Source organism: Lagenorhynchus albirostris, chromosome 1 (genome assembly GCF_949774975.1).
Source record: "Lagenorhynchus albirostris chromosome 1, mLagAlb1.1, whole genome shotgun sequence".
Classification (NCBI taxonomy): Eukaryota; Metazoa; Chordata; class Mammalia; order Artiodactyla; family Delphinidae; genus Lagenorhynchus; species Lagenorhynchus albirostris.
This window is the reverse complement of record NC_083095.1, coordinates 115,638,967-115,665,289: the sequence shown is the minus strand read 5'-3', so window position 1 is coordinate 115,665,289 and position 26,323 is coordinate 115,638,967. Positions and strand designations below refer to the sequence as shown.

General features: G+C 39.2%; 1 protein-coding gene across 3 annotated transcripts in view; it reads right to left on the bottom strand.

The window, feature by feature from the left end:
- Window positions 1–25,790, bottom strand: part of TCF12 (transcription factor 12) — a 385,237-nt gene extending 359,447 nt beyond the window's left edge. The window contains exons 1-3 of one of the 3 annotated variants that reach the window (XM_060150625.1): window positions 25,473–25,790; window positions 24,390–24,486; window positions 23,394–23,466 (exon numbers count right to left, since the gene is read on the bottom strand). In XM_060150625.1, coding sequence (XP_060006608.1) covers window positions 23,394–23,466; window positions 24,390–24,464 — 148 coding nt within the window. In that variant the 5' untranslated portion in view covers window positions 24,465–24,486; window positions 25,473–25,790. Of the gene's footprint in view, window positions 1–23,393; window positions 23,467–24,389; window positions 24,487–25,472 lie in introns of those variants that run through there. The other 2 variants (XM_060150615.1, XM_060150635.1) reach the window with 2 other exon arrangements.
- Between the last annotated feature and the right edge of the window lie 533 nt (window positions 25,791–26,323).

The window sequence follows — 26,323 nt, the reverse complement described above, 5'->3', positions numbered from 1 at the left end:
TTGTTGAGGCATGCAGCATCTTTCGCTGGGGAGTGTGGCCTTCGTCCTGGTGCACAGGCTTCTCTCTAGTTGTGGTGTGCAGGTTTTCTCTTCTCTAGTTGTGGTGCACAGGTTCCAGGGAGCACGGGCTCTGTAGTTATGGCACGCGAGTTCCAGAGTGAGTGGGCTCTATAGTTTGTGGCATGTGGGCTCTCTAGTTGATGCATACAAGCTCAGTAGTTGTGGCACATGGGCTTATTAGTTGCCCCGCGGGGCATGTGGGATCTTAGTTCCCTGACGAGGGATCGAACCCGCATCCCCTGCATTGCAAGGCGGATTCTTTACCACTGGACCACCAGGGAAGTCCCCAGAGGGTAGACTTCAGCAATACACAACACTTCAAACTGTATACTCCTTTGTCATTTGGAAAGCATTTTCACATGCACATTTAAGCCTCACAAAATCCTTGTGAATAAGGCTTATTCACCTCCATAGTGATAAATAAATCATATAAAATAAAAACCTTGACATCACCTCCAATGGCTCACTTCACCTCACACTACAAACTCAATTAAGAAGAGGTGCCATCTCAATGACTAAACAGTGAATATTGTTTAAATTAATTTTCTACTCTTGGATGTCCCCAAATTGGCATGGATTTGGAGCAGTTTCCTTCTCTGATTTCCTTTTATTATTTTTCTTTTTAAGAATAAAGTACTGAAAATTAAAAAAAAAAAAGAGAAGGTCCCATCAATTCCACATCTACATGTTCTCACTTGTATCCTCACTAAGCGCTGCTACATGCAAAGCTGTCATTTAAGCTGTGCACCACACACCTTCAGGGGTATCACTCACAATGCAGTGTAACACCTGACCGTACATGGTTGTCCTGACTTCATGAATACTGCTCTTATTCAAGAACCCTGCCTCCACTCTCTCTGTTACACATTTTCTACTAGCCACATTTACCTTCCTAAGAAGAAAAGGGGACTTCTGATTTCAACCATGACATAGTAACTGTGACTGAATTTAATCTGTCACTGCAAACAATCAGAAAATTGGAAAATATATGCAAAATGTCTGCTTCCAGATACTGGAAAACAAACCATGTAAGACTACGATCCCTGAGAAAAGGAAAACAAACTACATGAATTCTACCATCATCCTGGTTTCCTGCCTAAAGTCAATTTGCAGATCATTGTGCAGGGAGGGGATCTCAAACAGAGTGGTATCACTGAGTTGAAGGAATAAAGACTAGAGTTCAAGGAGGCAAAGGCAGCTGGAATTTGTGGGGGAGAGATCCAGATGAGGAAGCTATATAGAAAAAGAGCTCCAGAAATCTTCATGGGGTCCCCTTGAGTATGCTACTAACAGCAAATCACACAATATGGTAAAACTGCACAAAGGAAGGCAAAAATGAGCAAGGAATTTTAAGTTCAACAACTCTCAGAGCTCAAATGGGACTGGGAGATGTCTTAAAAGTTGGAAGCAGTGAGAGTGGAACATAAACATTGAAAACACAAGGAATTCAATAAATATCTCTGAAGGGTTATGACTTAGTAACAAGGAAAACTATTCTTGCCATAAAAATTACACTATACCCACTCTAACAAAGCTTAAAAGCGACACTTGAAGGGACTGAGTTCACCTCTAGTAACTCAATCTCCTGACATAACAAAGTCCTCTATTATTTAAAAGAAGACAACAGGGACTTCTCTGGTGGTGCAGTGGTTGGGAATCTGCCTGCCAACGAAGGGGACATGGGTTCGATCCCTGGTCCAGGAAGATCCCACATGCCAGGGAGCAACTAAATCCACGGGCCACAATAACTGAGCCTGCGCTCTAGAGCCCGCACGCCACAACTACTGAGCCCACATGCCGCAACTACTGAAGCCTGTGCACCTAGAGCCCATGCTCCACAACAAGAGAAACCACCGCAATGAGAAGCCTGTGTGCCGCAATGAAGAGTAGCCTCCGCCTGCCACAACTAGAGGAAGCCCACAGGCAGCAATGAAGACCCAACACAGCAAATAAATAAATATATATATTTTTTTTTAAAAATAAAAGACAACAAAATCCACTCAACAGTGTAAGATTCAAAATGTTCAGAATTTAATCAAAATTTACCAGACATGTGCAGACGCAAAAAAAAAAAAAAGTGACCCATAACCAGAAGAAAAATCTGTCAATACAAATAAGCCTAGAATACAAACATATTAGCAAACAAAGACTTGAAAACAGCTATTACAAATTATTCACTGATTTAAAGAAAACCAGGAACACTGTGAAGAGATGCAAGACCAAAAAAAAAAGGAGTTCTAGAAATAAAATACAGTATCTGAAATGAAAAATTTACTGGATAGGATGAATAGATTACACACTGCAAAAGAAAAGATCCTTAGCTTGACGACACAATAATAGAAACTATTAAAATTGAACTGTAAAGAGAAAGAAGGCTGAAAAACAATAATAGAACCTCCGTAACCTGTGGAATAACATCAAGAGAACCAACATAATTGTAATTGGAGTCTGTGAGGGAAAAACATTTGAAGATACAATGACTAAAGTGTTTCAACTGTAAACATATATATATCAAACAAACACACACATACATACAGGCATAGAAATCTTAAAACCAAATTACTGAAAACAGGAACTTTTAAAAGCAGCCAAAGGGAAAAAACTATTACGCAGAAAAGAACAAAGAAGAATTATTGCAGACTTATGAAAAACAATGAAAGCCAAAAAAGAAAAAAAACCACACACAATAGAGAGACATGTTTAAATTATCAAAAGAAAAAAGTCAACATAATTCTATATCCAGCAAAAATACCCTTCCAAAATAAAGGCAAAATAAAAACTTTTTAGGGCAGCAAAAATAAAGAGAATTCACTGTCTGCATTCTATACTATAAGAAATTTTTAAAATGCTTCAGGCAGAAGAAAAATGAGACAAAACAGAAAACCCGATATACACAAAGGAATGAAGAATGATGTAAATGGAAAATATATGGATAAATACAAACTCTCTCATAAGACTAATTAAGAAAAAAGAGAAAAGACACAATTACCAATATCGAGAGGGAAAGGTGAAACATGACTACATATCCAACGCAATAAAAGGATAATAGAATATTATGAATAGTGTTAGATCAGGGGCGACCCAGGCGTGGCGCCGGGCAACACAAGCGGCGGCCTCTTCTATGGCCGGGAGTCTGCACCCCCTCCAACAGCTCCCTTCAACCTGGTAGACATCAACGACGTGAGCCCCTCCGGCGGCTTCGTGACCTAGCTTCTGAGGCCCGAACTGGACCCAGTGTACATTCCGCTGCAGCAGCCGCAGCCGCCAGGTGGCGGGCTGATGGGCAAGTTTGTGTTGAAGGCGTCGCTGAGTGTCCCTGGCAGCGAGTACGACAGCCCATCGGTCATCAGTGTTAGCAAAGGCAGCCTAGACGGCAGCCACCCAGTGGTGGTGGCGCCCTACAGCAGCAGGCTGGCGCGCATGTGTCCCAAGATCAAGCAGGACGGTCTCCTTGTGCACCGTCAGTCGGCCCCTTGATGCCCACTTGGGCACTGGACGCCCTCTCAGCAATGGCCACCGGCTGCCTGCGCATGACTTTCCCCTGGGGAGGCAGCTCCCCAGCAGGACCACCCAGACCCTGGGTGCAGAGGAACTGCTGAGCAGCAGGGACTGCCATCCTGCCCTGCCGCTACCCCCAGGCTTCCATCCCCACCCCGGGCCCAACTACCCTCCCTTCCTGCCCGACGAGATGCAGCTGCAGGTCCCACCGCTCCATTACCAAGAGCTCACGCCATCCAGTTCCTGCAAGCCAGAGGAGCCCCAGCCAAAGAGGGGGAGAAGGTCGTGGCCCCAGAAAAGGACGGCCACTCACACTCGTGATTACGCAGGCTGCGGCAAAACCTACCCGAAGAGTTCTCATCTCAAGGCACACCTGCAAACCCACACAGGTGAGAAACCTTACCGCTGTGACTGGGACGGCTGCCGGTGGAAATCTGCCCGCTCAGATGAACTGACCGGGCACTACCGCCAACACACAGGGCACCGCCCCTTTCAGTGCCAGAAGTGCGACCAGGCATTTTCGAGGTCGGACCACCTCGCCTAACAACATGAAGATGCACTTTTAAATCCCAAAACAGTGGATATGACCCACACTGCCAGGCGAGAATTCAGTATTTTTTGCCTTTCACACTGTCTTCCCGGTGAGGGGAGGAACCCAGCTTGAAAGCACTACAACCATGGTCAAGTTCCCAACAAGTCAACCTGTGAATGGATAATCTGGAGACATGAGGAAACCAAACAACAAAGAACAGATGGGGTCTATGACTGGATCTTCTATCATTCCAATTCTAAATCCAACTTGATCATATATTCCTGGACTTAGAAAACGCCAAGGAGGTGACTGGATGTTGTGGATATCAGGGTATAAATTAGATCCCTGAGTTGAAGGGAGGGAAGACCAGAATCCCTCGAATTGTTTCGATGCAATATAAGCATAAAGATCACCTTGTATTCTCTTTGCCTTCTAAAAGCCATTACTATGATCTTAGAAGAGGAAGAAATTCAGGTACAGAAAATGTGTTTTAATAGCCTAAACGATGGTGTTTGGTGAGTCTTGGTTCTAAAGGTATCAAATGAGGCCAAAGTCCTCAAACTGCTGCATACTTTGACAAGGAAAATCTATTTTTGTCTTCCAGTCTACATTTATGACCTAAGTCAGGTAAATACACCTGGTTTACTTTAACGTTTCTATGCACACAGTCTGTCATGCACTGTGGTTTCAGATGTGATGGTTTATTCCAAAGTATGCCTTAAGCAGAACAAATTTTTTTTCTATATAGTTCCTTGCCTTAATAAATATGTAATATAAATTTAAGCAAACTTCTATTTTGTATATCTGTAAACTACAAAGTAAAAAAAATGAACATTTTGTGGAATTTGTATTTTGTATACTCAAGGTAAGAATTAAGTTTTAAATAAACCTGTAATATTTTATCTGAAAAAAATGAATAGTGTTAGACCAATAAATTCAATAACAAATGAAATGGACAAATTCCTTGCAAGACACACATTACAAAAATTGATTCAAGAAGAAACAGAAAACCTGAATGGCCTTAAATCAACTAAAGAAATTAATCACAATTTAAAACCTTTTTATATAGAAAATACTAGGCCTAGAAGGTCTCACTGGTGAATTGTTATATACCTAAGGAAGACAACACCACTTCTACACACTCTCAGAAAATAGAAGAGGAGCAAGGGAACACTTCCTAATTCATTAGATGAGCCCAGCGTGACTCTGATGACAAAACAAAAGACACATACCCCCCCAAAAAAAGGAATCTACACCTCAATATCCATCATGAATACCGATATAAAAATCCTTAAAAAATATTAACAAATTAAATTCAGTAATATGAAAATGATACATTTTGACTAGGTAGAATTTATTCCAGAAACACAAACTTGATTTAGCATTAAAAAATCAATTAGTGTTATTTATTACATGAACAGAACAAAGGAGGAAATCCATCTGATGATCTCAATGGATTCAAAGAAAGCATTTAATAAAACTTCAATGCATTCATGATTAAAAAAAAAAAATCACTCAGCAAACTGGTATTAAAAGGGTATTTCCTCAGGATCCAGGAATGGGCATTTGTTAAAAGCTCCCAGGTGATGCTAATACATTGTTGGGTTTAGAATCAAGGAAGAGCCAATCCCTCCACCAAACACATTTTAACAATGACGACTTCACCAAATTTTAATATTAAATAACTGTGGTATTTGATAACAGGATATTACACAACTGTCCATGAGACTAGTTTTTCTTTAAATAATCTGAATAACTAGCTAGTGCTGCATAACTGTAAGGATTACCTTTGAAATCTGATTCCACCACTTAGTAGCTGTTACTCAACCACCTAAGCCTGTTTCCTCATCTGCAAAAAAGGGAGTAAAACTAAATCTGCCTCAAAGAGTTATTATAAAGATTATGTTAAATAATTCATGTAAAAGCGTGCCCTGTGCACAAGGCCTATACATAAAGAACTAATATCTTACTGAATGTTTCTATTACAATAAAACTAATTTAAGTGCTTGTTTTCTAGAGGGTTTTTAGCTTCATTAAGTCATATGTATTGTACAATTATGTCACTTTCTATAACAGGTCAAATCATTACATATATTTTAGGAAATCAAAATATCCTAGTAAAATAAATACGGGCTCAAGAATGCCCTTTATATAGTGATCCCCTACTCACCCTCTCTTGTTAAGTGAAAAGGTTAAGCTGCAGAACTGCTGTTCCCTATTGTGTAAAAAACAAGAGCTATGTATCGCTTGCATATGCATGAAAAACTCTGAGAAGAAACTGAACAGAGTAAATCTCTGCCAAGGGAGTGGAAATGGGGAACAGGAAGTAATGACGAGAAGAACTTTTGTTTTTCACCATATAGCTTTCTATGCTATTCAGATTTTTTTTAGCTTTGGCTTGTATTTTTATAATTTTTCAAAAATAGTTAATAGAAGAAAACATTTTCAGCACTTACATATAGGCTTTCAAAATTAATTTAAAATTTAACACTTTCCTTTCCAGTGTCACCTAGGTTAGTGAAAACCACTACAAATAGATAAAAATACACTTCCTCTGGAAACAACACTTCCATATCAGAACAGACCATTTCATTCAAAAGCCAACAAGCCTTTAAAAGAAGAAGAAACTGGAGGGGAGTATAAAATTAACTGCTTCTTTTTACAATCTCTGAAAACCCACTTTGGATTTTGCCTGAACCCTTTTACACCGTTTATTTACATCTAAACCAGCTGAGCTATACCAAACTATTCCTATGTTATTGGTCCAATACCACAGCAACTTGTTCATCTTACATCGGAACACTAAACAAATGCTTTCCTAGAGCTTCCCAAGATGATTTTTATATCGAAATACACTGCTTATGATACATTCTTCTAAACAAAGATAACAGTTGAAAACTCCAAGCTAGTATAGGAATACTGGAAACCAAAAAAATATTTTCCTACTGCAACCCAGTCTGAGGATTATTTGCAATACAAAAAGTTCTAAAAATTAGGTACTCTTTAAACATCAATGAGATAGTCAATCAAAACAGTTAGATTATTATTAAATGTTAACAAAAGCTCCTTTTTTTCTGAACTTTCTTGCTATTCAGTGAACATCTTCACCAAAAAGTGTCATTTATATTTTTGAAATGTGTTTACAAACACAGCTTTGTTTCACAAAATTCAAAAATACAAAGCCTGCATTCAAATAATAAAAATACCAATTACCTCATCTTTGACTCACTGAATAAACGCAAACCTGCTCCTTTCACAGGGATCAAACGGGTACTTTCAGAGAGCTAAAAATCAATCTTAGGCGGTAAAGGTGGCATCTCAGAAATCTGCAGGTTTCCAAGCAATGAAAGTTTCTGTTTGAAATAAACACTCTGTTAAACTACACAAGGCAATATATTCTATACATTTCCAGGGTAAGCTATATAAGAACTGAGAATCTAGCAGCCACTATCTCAGATAAAGTGGTCTTAAGTCGGTGAGAAGCTTACAATGGACAATATTTGTTCTGAGGTAGATTACTGAGATGAGAATTTTTATCATCTTTATCACAAAGGTCACATCTCTAAACTGATATACCCTTAGATCTCTCCTAACAAAACTCCTTAACTTTCAATTAATGTTTCCCTCAGAACAAAATTTTTCCAAATTCCACATACAAGGGTCAACTCAATTCCTGGCTTAAGAAAAAGAAAAGATAAAAAATACAATTTCCAAAGACTTCATGTTGAGATTTGCAACCCAATTTCAAAAGACAATGTATTTTCTACAGTCGACACAAGCAGCTTTTGGCCCAAAAATCTGAGGATGACTTTAAAAGCATTCAATAAAAGATGATGGTTCAGGGGCTTCCCTGGTGGCGCAGTGGTTGAGAGTCTGCCTGCTGATGCAGGGGACATGGGTTCGTGCCCCGGTTCAGGAAGATCCCACATGCCGCGGAACGGCTGGGCCCGTGAGCCATGGCCGCTGAGCCTGCGCCTCCGGAGCCTGCGCTTCCGGAGCCTGTGCTCCGCAACGGGAGAGGCCACAACAGTGAGAGGCCCGTGTACAGCAAAAAAAAAAAAAAGATGATGGTCCACCCTTCCACCAGAAATTAAGCAGGTGAATAGACTCAGTTCCATTAAATAAGATTATCTTTTTCTGCTCTTATAGATGTTTCCCCACATCTTTTATAATGCTAGACCATATAACCTCTCTTCTGTGGTTCAACCCAACTGGCAAAAATCTAGGTTACTGTAGGAAAAGTATCACTTCCAAGGTTTTGGCCATCTAGTGGTTTCCAAACTGTGGTAAAATGGTTCCTACGGCCCTCATACAACACAGTTCCTCTACCCAATCAAGGCCAGTATCAGAAAAGTCATCCTCCCCACAATATGACATTACTAAAGAACAAAAATGGCACACACCCTATGAAAAGAAAACACTATGAAACAGTTTGCTCTTCAGAGCTAGGGCTAGCTGTGGTTCAGGAGAGGCAGCTGCATTCACATACAACCTCAGTGGCTTTACCACTTGGCCACTTCCTGCTCATCCTTGATGTTTAAATGTGGGGTCTTGGATGCGCTAAGATCTTTTCAGAAGAAGTACGAGAACAGGTGGAACATGCTAATGAATGCACACCACAGGTCTCCAGACAGCTAATACACACAAGTTCAGTGCTTCCTTAAAACTTCACCATGCAGCTGATATTAGGAAATAAAAATGCAATTTAGGATATTTAATCTAAGAAATTTAATTTAGGGAATTTAATCTCTCTTTCCAGCAATCTATCACACATCCCCAAACCTAAATATAGTCATTCACCAGGTGTTTGACCTTAAAGTAGGGTACTTTGCAGAAATACAAGTGTAAAACACTATCTTTGCTTTCAGAAAACATACAATCTAAGATATATATATAAAACATATATATATATTTTTTTTTAATGAAAGTACTCTCAAACAGAAATCCTTTGTTCAATATTCACAAGAAGCAGGCTTCAGTCTTCTTTTAAACCTTACAGTGTTAACCCATTAGCTGTCCAGCTACAATAACTGGCTGGACTCAAAATCTGCTGGCCATAACTGCCTTATTGGCTTTAGCTTTGCCTTCAGGAGCAAACAAGAACAAGTACTTTCCTTTACCCGAGAGTCCTTTAAATATCTGGAAGCCATATTTTTACAAAATTATGACCTGAAATGGCTGGAAAAGATTTCATAAAGGAAAGGGGGCTCAAATGGCACAAAAATGGCAAGTAAATATTCCAGTTTGTAAGAAAAGAATAACTAGAGGCAGGAGGTCAGGTAAAGAACAGTGCAACTGAACCATACAATTCAGACTGGGGAGTAGTGAGTATAAAACTGGCTAAAGTAAGTTCCTATCAGATTATTAAAGAACTTAAATGCCAAGGTAGGACTTCTGTTTGTTTTGATAGCCAATAGGGAACACACGTAGACTCTTGAGACAAACCACAGGAGAAAGATGTTTTAAAGATATGAGGATTGTGTTTTGGACTAAACATTTAGGTCCCCCCAAAATTCATCTACTGAAGCCAATATTTGGAGATGAGGCCTTTGATAGGTAATTAGGGTTAAATGAGGTCATGAGGCTGGGGCCCCTGTGATGGCATTAGTGCCCTTATAAGAAAGGACACCAGAGAGTTCTCTCTCCCTTATCCCCTCTCACTCGCACACTGAGGAAAGGCTATGTGAGAACACAGCAAAAAGGCAGCCCGTAAGCCAGGAAGAGTTGACATCAGAACCTGACAACTCTGGTACCCTGATCTTAGACTTCCAGCCTCCAGAACTGTTGGAAAATAAATTGCTGCTGTTTAAGCCATCCAGTCTGTGGTATTTTGTTATAGCAGCCTGTGCAGACTAAGACAGACTGGAAAAGAGAGCAAATGGCAGCAAGGAGGCCAAGTAAGAAGACTACTACAATGTCCAGTGGTGAAGTAACAGATAACAGCAGTAGCAGCAAGAATGCAGAAGTCATCAATTACCTATGAAAGAAAAATAAGCTACTTCACCTGGCCCCAGGGTTCTTAGAAATTATATTCAGGAACCCTAGCTATCCACTTCCAAGGTCCTTAGTTTTTCTGTTTCACCTACCATCTACTCTCATGTCACTGCAATTTAATAACGATCTTTCAAGAGGACATTAGGAATTATCACAATCAGAAGGCCCCAGAACTTTCTTGACTCTTGTCAAGTGACTGTCAAATCATCCTATAATCCTAAACCCAGTCACTGTCTTATCCTAAAGAACAACCAGCAAATACCTCCAATGGAGCCTATCAGTGCACAGGCCTCCACCAAAACCACCCCAATAGCGGTACTGACTCTGGGTTCCATGAAGTTTGAATTTGTTGATTTCCTTCTTTAAAACAAAGTGAAAAATTCTAAACAATACAATCCCATAAATACATACATACATGGAGTCAGTAAAAACCTCAATATTTCCCAATAAAAGGTGGCCTAGGTGTTTTATATACCCAGACAAGCACACTAATTGGAAAGGGGCAGCGCTGGGACCTGGGAAAGCCCTCATCTTCCCTAATCACAAAGAACCTGGAAAAGTAGCACCAGCACACAGCCCCAGCCCTGATACCTTGTCATTTACGGATAAGACTAAGTCAACCCTTCCTGCTTCCAGCAGAGGCATACAGCAGAAGAGAGTTCCACTTGCATTTCCCAACCTCATCCTTGCACCCTCTCATCCTCACTCAGGAGTATACCAAGGCCACCACATCCAGTACTTTAAAATCTTCAAAAGGTTAACTCTTACTGACACTAAAGTTTTGTTCAGATTACTGCTCATCAAACAAAGCAAAAACTTTCCTAAGAACTATTCAACTGTCACCCTACTTAAGCCTGTGGTTAACCTTGTTACTACAACAGATCCTCAACAAGGATTTAAAGCTAAGCTGAGGGGACTTCCCTGGTGGTCCAGTGGTTAAGAATCCACCTTCCAATTCAGGGGACTCGGGTTCGATCCCTGGTCGGGGAACTAATATCCCACATGCCGCGGGGCAACTAAGCCTGCGCGCCGCAACTAAGCCTGCGCTCTAGAGCCTGTGTGCCACAACTAGAGAGAAGTCTGTGAGCCATAACGAAGAGCCCACCCACCACAACGAAAGATCCCCCATGCCGCCACTAAGACCCGATGCAGCCAAATGAATAAATATTTTAAAAATAAATAAAAATAAATAAAAAATAAAACTAAGCTGAGAATACAGGACTCAAAGGTACTAATTTGGGGGCTCTATGGTTTGAGATATAATTAACAGAGTTTACTTTATTGCTTTAACTTCCCTCATCTAACCAAAAAGAGAAAGAACTCATCTGAAGAATTCTGAGATTGACTGTTGGAAATGTATGAGTTTTGCATGAATAGTCATTCATTCCACAACTTGTGAACTTGGAATCCCTTCAAGAGTTGCTATGCCACCTAACATAAGACAACTAATATTCGTACAGAATCACAAACCTCCACATTTTAGAAATAATTTCCTTAAAAATTATTTAATTTCATGACTTTCACAACCCCTTAGGCAGTATTTTTATTCTCCTCATTTTAGACATGAGATAGACTCAGAGAAGTTAACATATTGCCGTAGGATCACAAATCTGGTAAATGATAAAGCCAACAATGAATCAAAACTTTGTGACTCCAAACTCCTCCTCTTTCCAGCATACCACAATGTGTCTCTCTCTGTTCTCCACCACCTTAAACAAACCGTTCTACACAGACCAATAAAAAAACAACGGCGCATTAGTGTGTTCTCTCAAATGCCTACTGATGCTCTTCAACAAAATGAAAGCCCAGTCTACTTTAAATAAATAATAATACAAAATGGACTAATCAGCACCCTCTTTAAATCTTTTCATTTTACTGCACTGAAAAGTCTGTTGCCAAAATTAAATTTTAACAACTTCCATTAAAACCTCTTCTATATGTTTAATAACACTTTTAAACTACCCTTGGAATAACTGTTTTCCATCTGCTTTTACTTGCCTTTATAACTAAACAAACACTAAATCTTTGAAAAGGGGGAAGTGAAAATAATGAATTTTCCACACTATGAAACAACCATTCTTTTCTATGGCCTCAACTAAATAATAGCTGTGAATATTCCAATATCTTACAACTATCAAATTTCATCTTCCTCCCAAGGCACAAAGTCTGATGACAGCTAAACAATAAAAGAAGACCACACACAAAAAGAATTATACTCTCCTAAAGACATTTTGGACTGTAGTTGTCTATATCTAATATCTTGTAATACCAACAAGAAAAGTTTTATTTTATGGAGGCTTTTGATTATTGTTTTCTTTTTAACAATAAATAAATCTTGAAGCACTTTCTTTTGGAGATTATCAGCATGGCACCATTTAAGCCTCCAGTTACAACAAAAAATTTTAAAGATTTCTGGAGATATTAAATTCCTCCTCATGACAAACCGTACTCTGGTGTAGATTGGTATCAGTGCAGGTGCAACTATGACTGATTAGTTTGCTACTTCTGAGGGGCAATAAGAAACCACAGGCAAATGTGTATCACTGTTGATTTCTCTATTTCCTCTGTAAAATGAACAATTACCAACTTCCTACAAGAATTATGAACTAAATAGTGAATGACTAAAAATTTATGAAGCACATTTATCATTATTGATTTTTTTTAAATAATAAGACTCCTCCCATTCCCCCAATCATTCACTGGGCAAAGTCCCACTGCTCTACAACTTGTTCAGCAAGTCTCAGAGTCTACCCACTCTGGCAATACTCTGAAGTTTGACAAGAGATGTTATATAAAGTATGAAGGCAAGACAGACCCTGGCTGTATGGCCTGTTCTGTGTTCCCACAGCAGGGAATCTCAAACCTCTACAAACTTTATGTGGATTTAATTATTCAATATTATATAATGATTCTTCAGACAGTAACACTGGTAATGCTACAGGGAACAGGTCTGCAAGGGAACCAGAAAAGTCAGTATAGTCAACTGACCTGCCTCTCAAAACAGATACACAAAGACTAGTTTATTACACACTCACTTCATTGCTACTTTCATAGTTATATTAAACAGTAATGGGACTGAGCTGATGACAGGCTCCTGAGGAAAATTTCATACACTCATTAGAATCACAATTTGTTTTTAATGAAGATACCTTTAATGAATATACTGCAGGAATAAACATCATGCTACTAACCTATGAAAACTTTTAACCAATATAAAAGTAAAGAATAAAATTACCAAAGACTGGTTTTGTTGTCTGTCCTCTATGAAACCAAATCTTAGCTCCTCCTTTTCTTCATGAATATGACTTGTAGGATTTTCTTCTGTTTGCTCTCACACAGTTAAATCTGGATAAGAGTCAAGGCTGAGGCTTTATCTTGGAGGTAATAACATGCTGCTGATTTTTTATATATGTATATATACATAATTATTTCTTACTTGGTTTTATGTATTTATGTAAATATATCTGTTAGCATCCTGAAATTTTCCATGCAAAATGACCAGGGAAATATCACTACACTCCTTGGCCCAAAAGACGAAAAGCTTATACCTCCTCAAAATGAAAACTGACTTCCTAAAACAATGTATAGGGCAAACTTCTCAAACCACAAAGCTCAGTCCGAAAAGCTTATACTGTATTCCAAGAAGAATTTCCTTTATATTAACAAGTCCACCACAATTTTTTTCTGTATTTAAAATAACTGTCTCTAGCCTAGACTATTAGTCCAAAGAGAAATTCTTATTTTGAGTCGAAAACAACAACAGTGGGGAGGGGGTGAGGGAGATTCTCTCACACACACACACACACACACACACACACACACACACACACACACACACACACACAAACACACACACAGAAGGGGAGGTCTATAACACCTTTTTGGAAATCCATGGGGCCGGGTGGGTTTTAGAATTCCATTTTTCAGATTTTAGAAAAGAAATACAGTATACAAACCATACCATACAAATCACCCCCAGCACCTGGTAATCATACAGTAACTAGAAAAATAAGAAATGTCAATGGCCTCCCTTCAGATAAGATCGAATCTTGCCACTAAAATAATTTATGCTGAATTTAAAGGAAAAAATTTGATTCATATCTTTTCCAATTTCAAAATGGCAGATCAGTGATTGTGGACCTTTGACAAGTAAAAAGGTGGTCTTGACATATCATAAATAAACTGTGCTATCACCTAAAATAAAAAGAACTAGCTGATGCTTAAATAAGAGACACTTAGGATATTTAATAAAGTCTTAAAGTGGATCTAATTACTTGCCTAGTTGGAAAAGCATAATCAATTCAAGCTGCCTGTAAGTTGCCACCAAGAGATTCAACATGCATCATCTTCCCCCTTTAACTTTATTCCAAATTGGGACCAACACTGAAAAACATTTTCCAAAACCTAAGTATGTCAAAGTCAGCTGGATACAGTAGGGTTTCCAAATAGCAAAAATCTAAGAGGACCTCCTAACTCAGGAGAACTCAATGATTTTCATCCCTTGTTTATGAATGCCCATATAAACTCAGATTCTCTAAACTAACTTGTGGCCAAATCATGTTTCTGCTATAAGTTCAAAGTGAGCCTAGCATTTTTTCCTCTCCAGTAGCATAGTAAACCCTTTTTTTTATTCCCAACCATCTCAAAACAACGTACGCCTCAGAACAGAGAGGCTGGATGACTGTAATTCCCTCCAAGCAGGGATCCCCATGGTGTCCCACCACTAACTCACAACTCTTGCTGAGAGCAGCAGCACATATGCTCATTGATTAGAGTTGTGTGATCAGATTAAGTTCAACCTGTGTTCTCTACATTAACCACCAGTGAAGTGGCGGAAGGGTCATCATGAGTTGATCCGGCTCATTTTAAAGCCTCACAATGGCTCACTGGCAAAACCACCAGAAGAAAACAAGTGAAAAACTTTTGAGGGAGGCTAATGCCAGAAAGACTTCCTTTGAGTAACTGGAATAATTTTTCAAATTCAGAGTATTCCCTCAGTTCAAATTCACGCACTTTCATAACACCTAAAACAGATCTCAGAAAATGACATCTTGGGCCAGCTTTCTTCATTTTTAATAACCAAAAATAAGGTATAGTAGTGGGGGTTTTTTTAAAAAAAAGGTAGTATTTTCTGTCCTGTGCCTTATCTCAAATTGTTTTTTTATTTTATTTTGAAGGTTTCATCCCTGAGTCACTGTCCAATGCAATAAAAATTAGTAACCAATCGCTAATCTGTTTTCATTTCTGTGTGATCTTTAAGTCCCCAATCAGCTTATAGTAGCTTGGATGACTCACCATGGTCTTTATGAGAGCACATTTTTAACCTGGAACACATGAGAGCACATTTTAAACATGGAACAAAAAAATCAAAGCTCTCCCTGTAAAAACATACAAGTCAGGGGTATGTGAAAAAAATCACAGGATGATCTGGATAGAAAAAGAAAACAGAAGTTCAAATGACAGTTATATATACTACCAACAAATTTCTCTGTGCTTCAGCTTACAGAATAACAATTTGCTCCCTACCAAAACAACCCCCCTCCCCCAATGTAACATTCCCTTTTCATAGATTTTTGTAGGAGCAAGAAAAGATCCAAGATAAAGACAGCCAAAGAAAATACACTCTAAGGCTGGTCTTCTCACTGAAGAAAGGATAGTATAGGACTGCATCCCACTCCACCCTGGCCTCTACCCCCAAAGATACAAAGGAAAACAGGAGGAAGGCAATGTCATAAGCTAAACTCAATGCATCTTCCTAGAACTTCAGTTTTACTTAATGATTAATTAAAACATATTTCTATTACAACAAATATGTTTGTGCTAGGGAGTAGAAAGTAAAATGCACATGAAGATTTTTAAGATAAGATTTCTTCTGCTCACTTACAATGTGTTGCTTCAGGCTACCAGGGGAGTTTATGCTCCTTCCCTGCCATTAAGAAAAAAGTGGAGAAGCTCTACCCTAGAGACTCATTCTCTCCAACCTGTCTCCCAGCTATTCTATCCTCTCAGGTCACATCATTTTTGTTTTATTTATTTATTTATACTACACTTCATTCTAGAAAGGAAAATTTTCAAGCAGACAGAGAGCAATATAAAGAAAACCCTACATCCAAGTGGCGATGCCTAAACATGAAAGAGGGTTTTCAAAAGGTGTACACATTTCTGTTTACCATTCTGTACTATACAATATGTAGTCCACAAAATAATAGTATTAAGAAGAAATGAGCTACAAAAAATAAAGGTAAGGTTATTAGGTACCTAATGACCTTTCAAAACTATTCTTCAGCCTGATTTTGGCACTAGAAAGCAACTCTGACATGTTGCCCTTGGGGGGCATTTCCTCACCCTCCCCACCGCCATAAAACATCACATCATTTTATCTAAAGTAAAATGAGGTAATGCCTATAAAGAGCTTAGCAAAGCACCTAGCATATGATAATAGTTCAATAAACACTGGCTATAATACTGGTTATAATTATTACTATTAATAATAATATTACATTAGTATTACTTAAGCGGGTGCCATAGGCAGCTACAATTTTTGAATCTACAGTGTAGCAGGCAATATATAAAGATAATCTTATTTGATCCTCATAAGGATTCTGAAGGTAAGCATTATTATCCACTCTTCATAAAGGAAAAAAGTATGCTCAGATCATTTAAATGACTTGCCTAGGGCCACCCAGCTAATAAGTTGCAAAGCACTGTTCCAATCTAGTCATCTGGCTCCTGAACCCAATTCTTCCCACTGCACTATACTACCTCTCTTATAAAAAGTCAAGAATTCAAGGGCTCTCTCACTGATAGACTCCAACTAGATTCCACTCCATTTCAATAAGCACAGGTCAAAGAATGACAGGAATTCCCTCCAGTCAACAGACAACCAAATTACATACAAATACAAATCTGCACCAAATGTCATCAAACACTCCATCCATAAACTAATAAAAATTTGTATTTTTACGTTAAATAATCAACCAAAGTCACTAATTCTATACATCTAACTCCACCATTAACATCAATTCTTGACCTGATCATTTATCTCCCTCTGAATTCATTTCCCAAGGGTATTCATTCACTCACTTAGTTTTAATTATAACTTGTAGGAACAAAAACCCAAATCTACATCTCCTATCCAAAGGAAATTGAAGTGTAGATAAAAATATATGCATGTACAAAAAGGTATTCACTATCATATTTTTTATAATAACAAAACGCAAATCAACAAACAAAATCTCTAAACGTCAAGCAGTAAGAGAACTGATTTGATAAGTTATGCTATATTCATCCCATGTAATAATACCATACAATAATTTTAAATAGAGCTTACGAAGAACCTTTAAGAACATGAGAAAATGCTCATAACATCAAGTGAAATAAAAAAGCAGGACATGAAATGAAACCATCAGTAAGCTCTCAACTTTGCAAACATAGAACAGGAAAAAAAGACTAAAAGGAAATAAATCAAAATGTAACAATTTTCTCTGTATAGTAAAATAACCGGTGTCTTTTTTCCCTTGTTGCTTTTTCTGTTCTCCAATTTTCTTTTCAATGATGATTATGTATTAATTTTACAGGCAGAAAAGAGTTTTTTTAACCAAAATTTTTAACTCATCTTGCAGCACTCTTCTCTCATAAATCCCCAAGTTAGCCAAGAGTCCCAAGTCATGTGAAATTTAAAATGCTCAAAACATACCAGCATCTTTATATATTTTTTTTTCTCCAGCATTACTACCCTCCAATTATGCCAGAACTGCAAAAGTAATTTCTCTTACCTATAGAAATCCAGTCCTTCAAATTCTGTCAATCCTTTTCTTCTGGTATTTTTCCTTCTTACTTCCTATTTTCCCTTCCTACTTCCTATACTAATACCAAGTCCAAACCTTCACCAGCTCATCCCTAGATTAGCACAATAGCCTCCTGGATAAGTAAATGCCTTCCTTATTCTATTGCCTCACCACTAACAATTCACTCCACCACAGTTGACTCTGTGCCAGATACTGTTCCTGGAGCTTTACTTGTATTAACTTGGTTAACATTCATAACGACTCTATGAGGATGGCTAGTATCATTAGTCCTATTTTACAGATTAAGAAATAGAAGCACAGAGAGGTTAAGATACATACCCAAGGTCACCAGCTAATAAATGGCAATGATTAGATTTGAACCCATGCAGTCTGGCTCCAGATAACAGTATATAAATATGAGCTACTCAAGGAGTGCAGGAGTGATAATCAATAAAAATCAGTTTCTCTTTCCCTGAACTGTGTACATACAGGCCCTTGGAGTAAGCCTTCCATTTCCGGGTCTCTTTTCATGCTATTCCACAACTGGGAGAACAGTTCTTCTCTTCCCTAATTCATTTTTCATATCTCCTTTAAAAGTCAACTTTAAATTCAACATTTTTGAGTTTTCCTTAAGCCAGTTCCCTCACTCCTCAGCACATTCTTACTCTTATGGACTCAATTTAACCTATATTAATGTGCAGTTGTTGACATTTTTTATGTTATAGAAGTTTACCTCACATTTTTACATTTTATCTTCCTGTCTAGATAATGAAATGCCTCCACTTTTTTTGGTCTATGTCCTTCTCCATTTGCCACCTTCCCAAAAGCCAGTAGAATAGCAACCAGCACAAAGTAAATACTAAATAAATATGTGGTTAACTGATAAATCTAAGATAAATATGGCTCAACTATTTAACAAAGCAGAAAGTCTTTTGAACTAATATATTTAAATGTATGTCTTCTTTTCATTTTATTCCCTAAGCACAAAAGCATTAGATTTGTTATTTCAACATTCCCATCCAAAAAAACATATTCAAGCAATACCCAAAAGCAGTCCTATTAAATACTTTTTTTAAAAAGATATCCCACACACTGTCCAGAAACTCCTTTTTTTCCCCAGGAGACCTTTTCTAATAGTGTTATTTTACTCTCTTGTGGCAAGAGTTATCCAAGTCTTTGACAACACTAAGCAGGCAGTGACATTCCAGACATGAGTATCAACTGTTCAAGAACAAAAAAAAACTATTTGGCTTTAATAAGAGATTATCATAAACAGGCCCATTAAATCTAAAATATGAAAACAATTGTGTTTATATTTAAAGTTGAGTATCTTCATCTTTATCTTCTTATCCAAGAAAATGATTTTAAATGCTTAAATTGTTAACGAAAACAGGTGGAAATAATAATTAATTAAAGGTATGGCTCACTGTATATAATAAACAAGTCTCTAAAATACTGTGACCTAATCAAACTGGTTTTCAAATCCATTCTAAGCCATGACTACTTAAAAGAGCACTATAGGAACTACTCCGAAAAGCGCACAGTACTCATGGTTATAATCTTGTCTCTAATTTTTGTTTTCCAAGAATGTATTTTCATATACAGATTTTCTCTAAAAGACACCTTTGCTACTTAACTTTTACATTAAATGAGCCACCTAACAGTAGACCATATTTATCCTAAAATATTATATTTTTCCTCATATGCCTGCTGACTCTGCAGTTACTCTAATTCATCACTACAGCTCGCCAGAAGTAAATGTCTAATATGGTTCAGTTACCCAAATGACAGTACTAAATTTGAGTGTATATTACTATGCACTATAGTTAACAAACTTCAACACTGATAAGTACACATATGAAACACATCCTACTCATAACTTTACAATACTTTAAGTGAAAAAGCTAAATCTAGTTTCCCCTCTATTTAAAATTACAATTCCTACTTATATTACACTTCAGTTAAAAAACACATTGGTAAAATTTTGGTGTTCTCTTCCTTGATATTTCAAATAATGCTTTAGCAATTTGAAAAGCTTACTCCATTTTAATTGAGTGAGTAGGTGTTTACTAATCATTCCCTTTTTTTAAAAAATTACTTGAGAAGTAGATACAGTTATAATAGGGAAACACCAGGAATCCTTGTGATGATGGAACTGTTCCTGTATCTTGAGTATAACACTGTCAATAACCTAGTTGTGATATTGTACCACAGTTTTACAAGATGTTACTGTTGCAGGAAACATGTTAAAGTAAAAGTGGGATCTCTGTATTGTTTCTTACAACTGCATATGAATCTACCATTATCTCAAAACAAAAAGTTTAATTTAAAAAAATACTGAAGAGTAATTTAATGAGAATTCATTTTTCTGGCCTCCCAGAAAATTTTTTGAAAATTCAGTATTTTCAAAAATCCCAAATGTGCATATGAAAATACCTCCCAAATGAAAAACTGTACTCCTTTTAAAAATTAAGAGCTAGAAAATCGTTCTTATAATTCTTTCCAAAAATCTTGAGCAAGAAGAAATCTATAGTGTTACAAAAGTCTGATTTGAACAAGGAAAAGTAAAAGCTTTACTTGCTTGTTAAAATAACTCTCTAGATAGAAATATAAGAGACAGACTCAATATATATAGATGGCTTACTAAACAAATTTATCCCACTCCCTTCCAACATCTCTTGTTACTTGGATTCAAAAACTAACAAAGGAAATTTTTCAGATATCATGTAAACATTTAAACTACGAAAAATTAAATCCAATATCACAATTTAGTTCTCCATACTCAATCCCTGAAGCTGGAGGGGACAGTGGATTTAAACACCAGAACTATTTCCACTTTGTCAATCCTTTCAACAAGCTTTCCTCCTATACACTGTCCTACAAAAGTGCCTCACCTTTAACTCCTACAGAGAGAAACCCGTCTCAAGGTCACCATAAGAATACCTCACAGCTTCTATCATACCAAACAGACAAATTCACAGTTGTATCATAATGCAAAGAAAATTAACACCCTTGATGAAAAAATATGACTATAAAAATTCCTCAAGACAAATAAGTAACAGAAAATACATATTAGCCTTTTCCATTGAGACTTTTGATGAAGTGTCGACTATCTTACAAGTTATATATTGCTTTAGGAATAAGATTTAAAAATAACATCACGTACTATAGCATATACACTGAAATTAACTCATCCTCAAAAAGGACAATCAATAAAGAAAATTATACACACAACTGTAGTTTTCATGAGGCAAAAGGCTTGGGATTTTGCAAATGTTACTTCAAAAACAAGGTAACTCTAATCTTTAAGTCACCTCTTCAGAAGGAAAGTCAGATCTTTAGCTCCTTATACACTGCAAATAATCAGGTATTAGGACATATTACATATCCTTTGACATGAGATCAGAAGACTATTAAAGTGTCAATAAAATATACAAATAAAACAATATTGCCATACCAACCTCTTTTAGACATTTCCTTTAAGATAAGAAATGGCTATAGGACCATATCTACCAGTATACTTTCATATAAAATGACTGCTTTGCTATTCTCCCTTCCCGCCAAAGCTAAATCCATTCACTGATTATTAGAGGTCATAGCTTTTTTTAATTACAATTTTTTCCTGAAATTTAAAACAAACCACATAGATAAGATAAATATTCAAGTTCAAATTTTCAACAGATAAAAAAACCTAACAGTTTTAAAGCTAAAAATTTCCTGCTCTAAAGAATCAAATATTATGAACACTTCTACAATGTAGAAAAATAATTTTTTTCTTTGTATAATGCATGCTACAGAAAGAAGGACCCACACTGTTCCAATGTCATGCTAGAGTTCACTGAACTTTTTTTTTAATTTTAGACTACATATATCATACCTTAATTTTAAAAAGTAAAAAATATATATTTGCCCTTATTTTAAAAACAGAAAGTATTTCTAATAGCCAGTTTCTGAAGTTCATGTCCTTGGTATCAATGAATGTCAGTTAAATATATTTTCTACAATTCAAGTCAGAGCTAACAGTCTGAAACAGCAATATCACTATTCATTTAATGAAATATACTAAGCATCTACTATGTATTAGACAAAGAAAATTTGAAAGTTCCTGAGAATGTATCAGTTGCAAAAATTGACATGTATTCAAAACAGTAGTAAAGAAAGAGAATATAGCCTTCTTCTATATTAACTAATAATTTTCTCTCCTCAACCCAAAAAAGCGATGATTTTCAAACCACTACCAATAAATGGATAGAGGTGGGAGAAGAGCTAGGGTTTGGCTGACATTTCATGATATCCTTTTGATTAAGGATAATATTAGTCTTTAGGATATTTAAAATTCAAAATGTTTTTATTTGAGATGTTAAACAACATGCTATATTTTCCCCTTAAGTTGTAATTTCATCATTAAAAATGAATTTTAGTAAATTAAGGTAGTGTATGATTTTTACATAGAAACTTGTTTTAATGTAAAGTGGTATAAAGGGTTAAATTGGTTATGAAATTAACCTTCTTTTCTGATGTTTTGCTCCCACAGTATCTTAAGAAGTCAACTATCATTTTACTAGGGGAAATAAAAAAGCACCGGTCAAAGAGGAATTACTGAGTTTCAGCCTAGAGATTTGACAGCTGGTTTTCTTATGTTGCTGTCTTGGCTTTTTTTTTTTTTTTTTTTTTTACCTCTTCCCGCACTAAGGAATAAATCTAAGTTAAACAGAAAATGATAGCTTTTGTACACTAGAATGGACCTTGCTTCTGGAACATTTATTTTTTAAAAATCATGAGTATAACTAAGTAAGAAAAACCAAAAATGCACACTTAAGAAATATAGGATAAATGTTAATAATGGAGTAGTTATAAATATACAGAAAGTAAATTTGAGGACGAAAGCACTAGTGTAGAACTAGGAATCTAATTTAACTTACGCTAAACATCCTAATGTAATATGAACGTAGGACAGAATTCAATCATCTGTGTTATTTGAAAGTACATCTAACTTTCTATTCATTCATTTGTAACATTTCAAATAACTGTGCACAAAATTGTTAATTTCCTGAAGACTTCCAAAAGGAATAGCCATCTTTTAAAATAAGTGTTACTAATTACTGCTTAACTCAATTCCACTTTTCATATACATGTTTTAAATAACATTATTTTACCAACTCTTTAGAATCCAAAAGTTTAATAACATTAATGGGCTAAAATTTAGAAAATTTTTAAAATACAAATATTTAAATAAACAATTTAAAAAAAAATACTACACATGGACCAAAGAGCATTTTCTTCTGGTACTTTTCTAAATACAGAGGCATGATATAATCCCTTGCACTCAAACAAGATAATTTTCAATTTAAAAATTCAGAGAAAAGAGAACAAATTTTAAATTCACATTGAAATTCTTGAAGAAATGTCAATGGATCCTTAAAGGAACAGCCCACATTTGGGGCTTGTTTGTTTTTGTTTATAGTTTTAACTAGACATCACAACACCAAAATATGAGTTTCTGATTTTAGACATGATCTTACCTGATCCGCTGAACTGACTGCTTCCCAGTGTCGTTGGTCTGGTTTTCCCACTATTAACAGGTGGGGAAAACATCTGCAAAATAATCCAAACGCATCTGTTAGTTGTGAAATTCTTCTAGATTCCTTGCAAACAAAAGTCCACCAAGAGTCATCAATTAGTTGCTGTATTTCAGAGGGAAGTTAAAATAAAATTGGATATATACATTCATACCCAGAAAAGCAAATACATTTAGTGATATTATTTCCTCACACTATTTGGAAATACTGGCTATCTTCTGTTCTGAAAACCCAGTCAGTTACATGAGAGATTCTAAGATTGTTAAGTTTAAGTGGTAAGTTTCTGTCAATGATCTTCGCTTTGTACCAGCAGTTAATAAAGGAATTCAACGCATTAGAAATAAAGGCAGTGGGGCCAGCTGATATTTTTAAGTCACTCAATTATTTCCCATGTTAAGAAAATTTTAAATGTACATACACATATGTACTTCTTGTATATGCATATCTTCACACACATACACACATGTATAAGTACATATATATTTATATTAAAATGGTTAAACCCAAAAGGCTGGGAATCCTAGCCCTTCACTAGCTTTCCTGTAACTGACATCTTTCAGGTACCATAAACTATACATCTTGAAAAGGGAAATGGTTAGGAGTGTTGAAGAAAAAACAATTTTTTTTCATATGAAGTTCAAAATCCCTAATAATCATCAGGGTCAGAGGATGACTCAACCAAAGCTCAAGATTACGCTGTTCTCCTTTTAACTGGCTAAATCAAATGACCCCTCTGGCATTAAAGTTTTAAATCTGCAAGTCTAGACATTACATCAAAGTTCAGGTGTCCAACTTGGGGGAGCTGGACGCCAGCTCTGAGAACTACTGCTCAAAGCAGATGGAGTTCACGCTGCTTAGTCTCCACGTCGCTCTCCCCCCTTTCTTTCTTTTTCTGTAAACCTCAGCGGAACCCCAAGATGCCGCAGAAAGCTCTCATACCGCACTGAAGTCCAGCAGGTCGCTCAGCTCCTTATCGGTCCCTATAGCAGCCATGCGCTGCTGCTGGGGATTCATCTTCGGCCACTTCTAGCAGGTCCTAAGGCAGAGGAAAGAGGCTCAGCGAGAGACCACCGAGGCCCAAAGTGTGTACGGGAATGGAGAGAGGCGTAGAAGATGAGGAAAAACGCCGGGATGCCTTCCAATATCCTACTCGTTCCCCACCGCCGCGCGGGCAGGGGGCAGGAGAGCCCGGTGCCCGCGCCGGGTCCGTGAATCCACGCGTTTCTCGGCCCGGCCCGGGAGCTACGCGGCGGCTCCCGCAACTCGCCGCCTCTCCCGCAAGTTTCCGAGCCCGTCCCTGCCCCCTCCCCGGCGCCCCCTACCCCGCGCAGCCGCGGGGTGCCGGACGCGCGGGGCCCGGCCGGGGCGGGGGTCTCGAGGGGCGGGGATGAGGGGCGATCGGGCATCCAGCGAGCGGAGCGGCGGCGAGGGGAGTAGCGAAGTGACTCTCTGGCTCGGCAACAATAGAACTGACAAGTTGCAGGGAACGCGCCGCTCGCAGGCCCGCGTCTGCGGCCGCCGCCGCCGCCCGGATGTCCCCCGCGGGCCCCGGGGGTCGGAAAGCACACCCCCCCCCGCGCGCGTCCGAGGGGCGTTTTTAAAAAGAAAACAGAAACACCGACAACTAGCCCCGCTCTTGCCCGGCGTCCTCCTCCCCCGGCTCGGCCTCCTCCCACTTTTGCTGCCCTGCCCGCGGCCGGCCGGCCCCGGACCTGCCTAACAATGAGCCTGGCTCGGCAGCCGAAGAACCCGCTCTCCCGCGCGCCCCGGAACCCCAGCCGAGCGCTGAGCGGGGCGCGCAGGCCGAGCGCGCCGCCCGCGGGCCTGGCCGCCCGCGACTCTTCACCTCCGCCCCCACTCCGTTCCCCAACTTGGAGGGGACCCCGAGTTCGCCTCTGTACAAAGGGGCGCGGAGTCGGGGCGCGGGCCGGGGGCGCCTCCGCTCCGCCAGGGACGCGGCGCCGCTCCGCAGCCCCCAGCCCCAACACAGCGTCCCCCTCCCGCTTGCCGGCCCGCAATTACCTGCCGCCCCGTCTCCGCATCCAACCACCCCGATTAAAGTTCACTTTGGCCGGGAGAGCGGGCTCGGACTTCCCCTTGCACGGCCCGGCGGTTCGGCTCACTTTCCCCCGCGCGAGCTTTCGGATCCGGGCGGGGGAGGCGGCTCTCAGGCCTGGCCGCCCCTTCCTCCCGGGGCGGGCTGGCGGTCCCCCCAGATAGAACTTGTGGGTCTCCTCAGGCGGACATTTTTTTCGCTGAGGCGGCCTCAGCACCGCGCTCGGCTCGGTTCTGGATCCCTCCGCGCCGGGAAGAGCCCCGGTTTAACCCTTTCGTCCCCCGCCCGCTCCTGCCGCCTGCGCCGAGGAAGTGGGGCCAGCCGAGGGGGCGGGGAGGAGCCTGCGGGAACGGGGAGGGGCCGGCGCGCGGCTGGCGGACAAAGCCCGCGGTGGGGTGAGGCGGGCCGGAGTCGGAGCCGCTGGGGAGGGGCGGGAGCCACGAGCAGACACCCAGCGAGGCAGGGCTAGGCCGCCCGGGAGGACGCCTGGTCGGGCCCCCGGGAGAGGGTAGGCGGGCACCGTGGCGCCTCCCCTTGCTCGTCCTGCTACGGCTTCCCGCCCCGAAGCGGAGCGGCGGAGACGCTTCAGCCGGCTCATCTGGATCCGCTGACCAGGCCACCCAGCCCGAGGCCGCAGAGCCCTGAAAGGCTTCCGTTCCCGAGCAAGCCGCGCTGGACGCCAGATGCCACACTCGGCCTGGCCCGAAGGCTCTGGCCCTGGGAGGCTGCGTAGGGCTCGGCTTGGAAGATGCGTGTGTGGGGAAGGAGACCGGCCACCTCGGTCGGCTTTTGGAGTAGGTACGGTTGGTCAAATTCG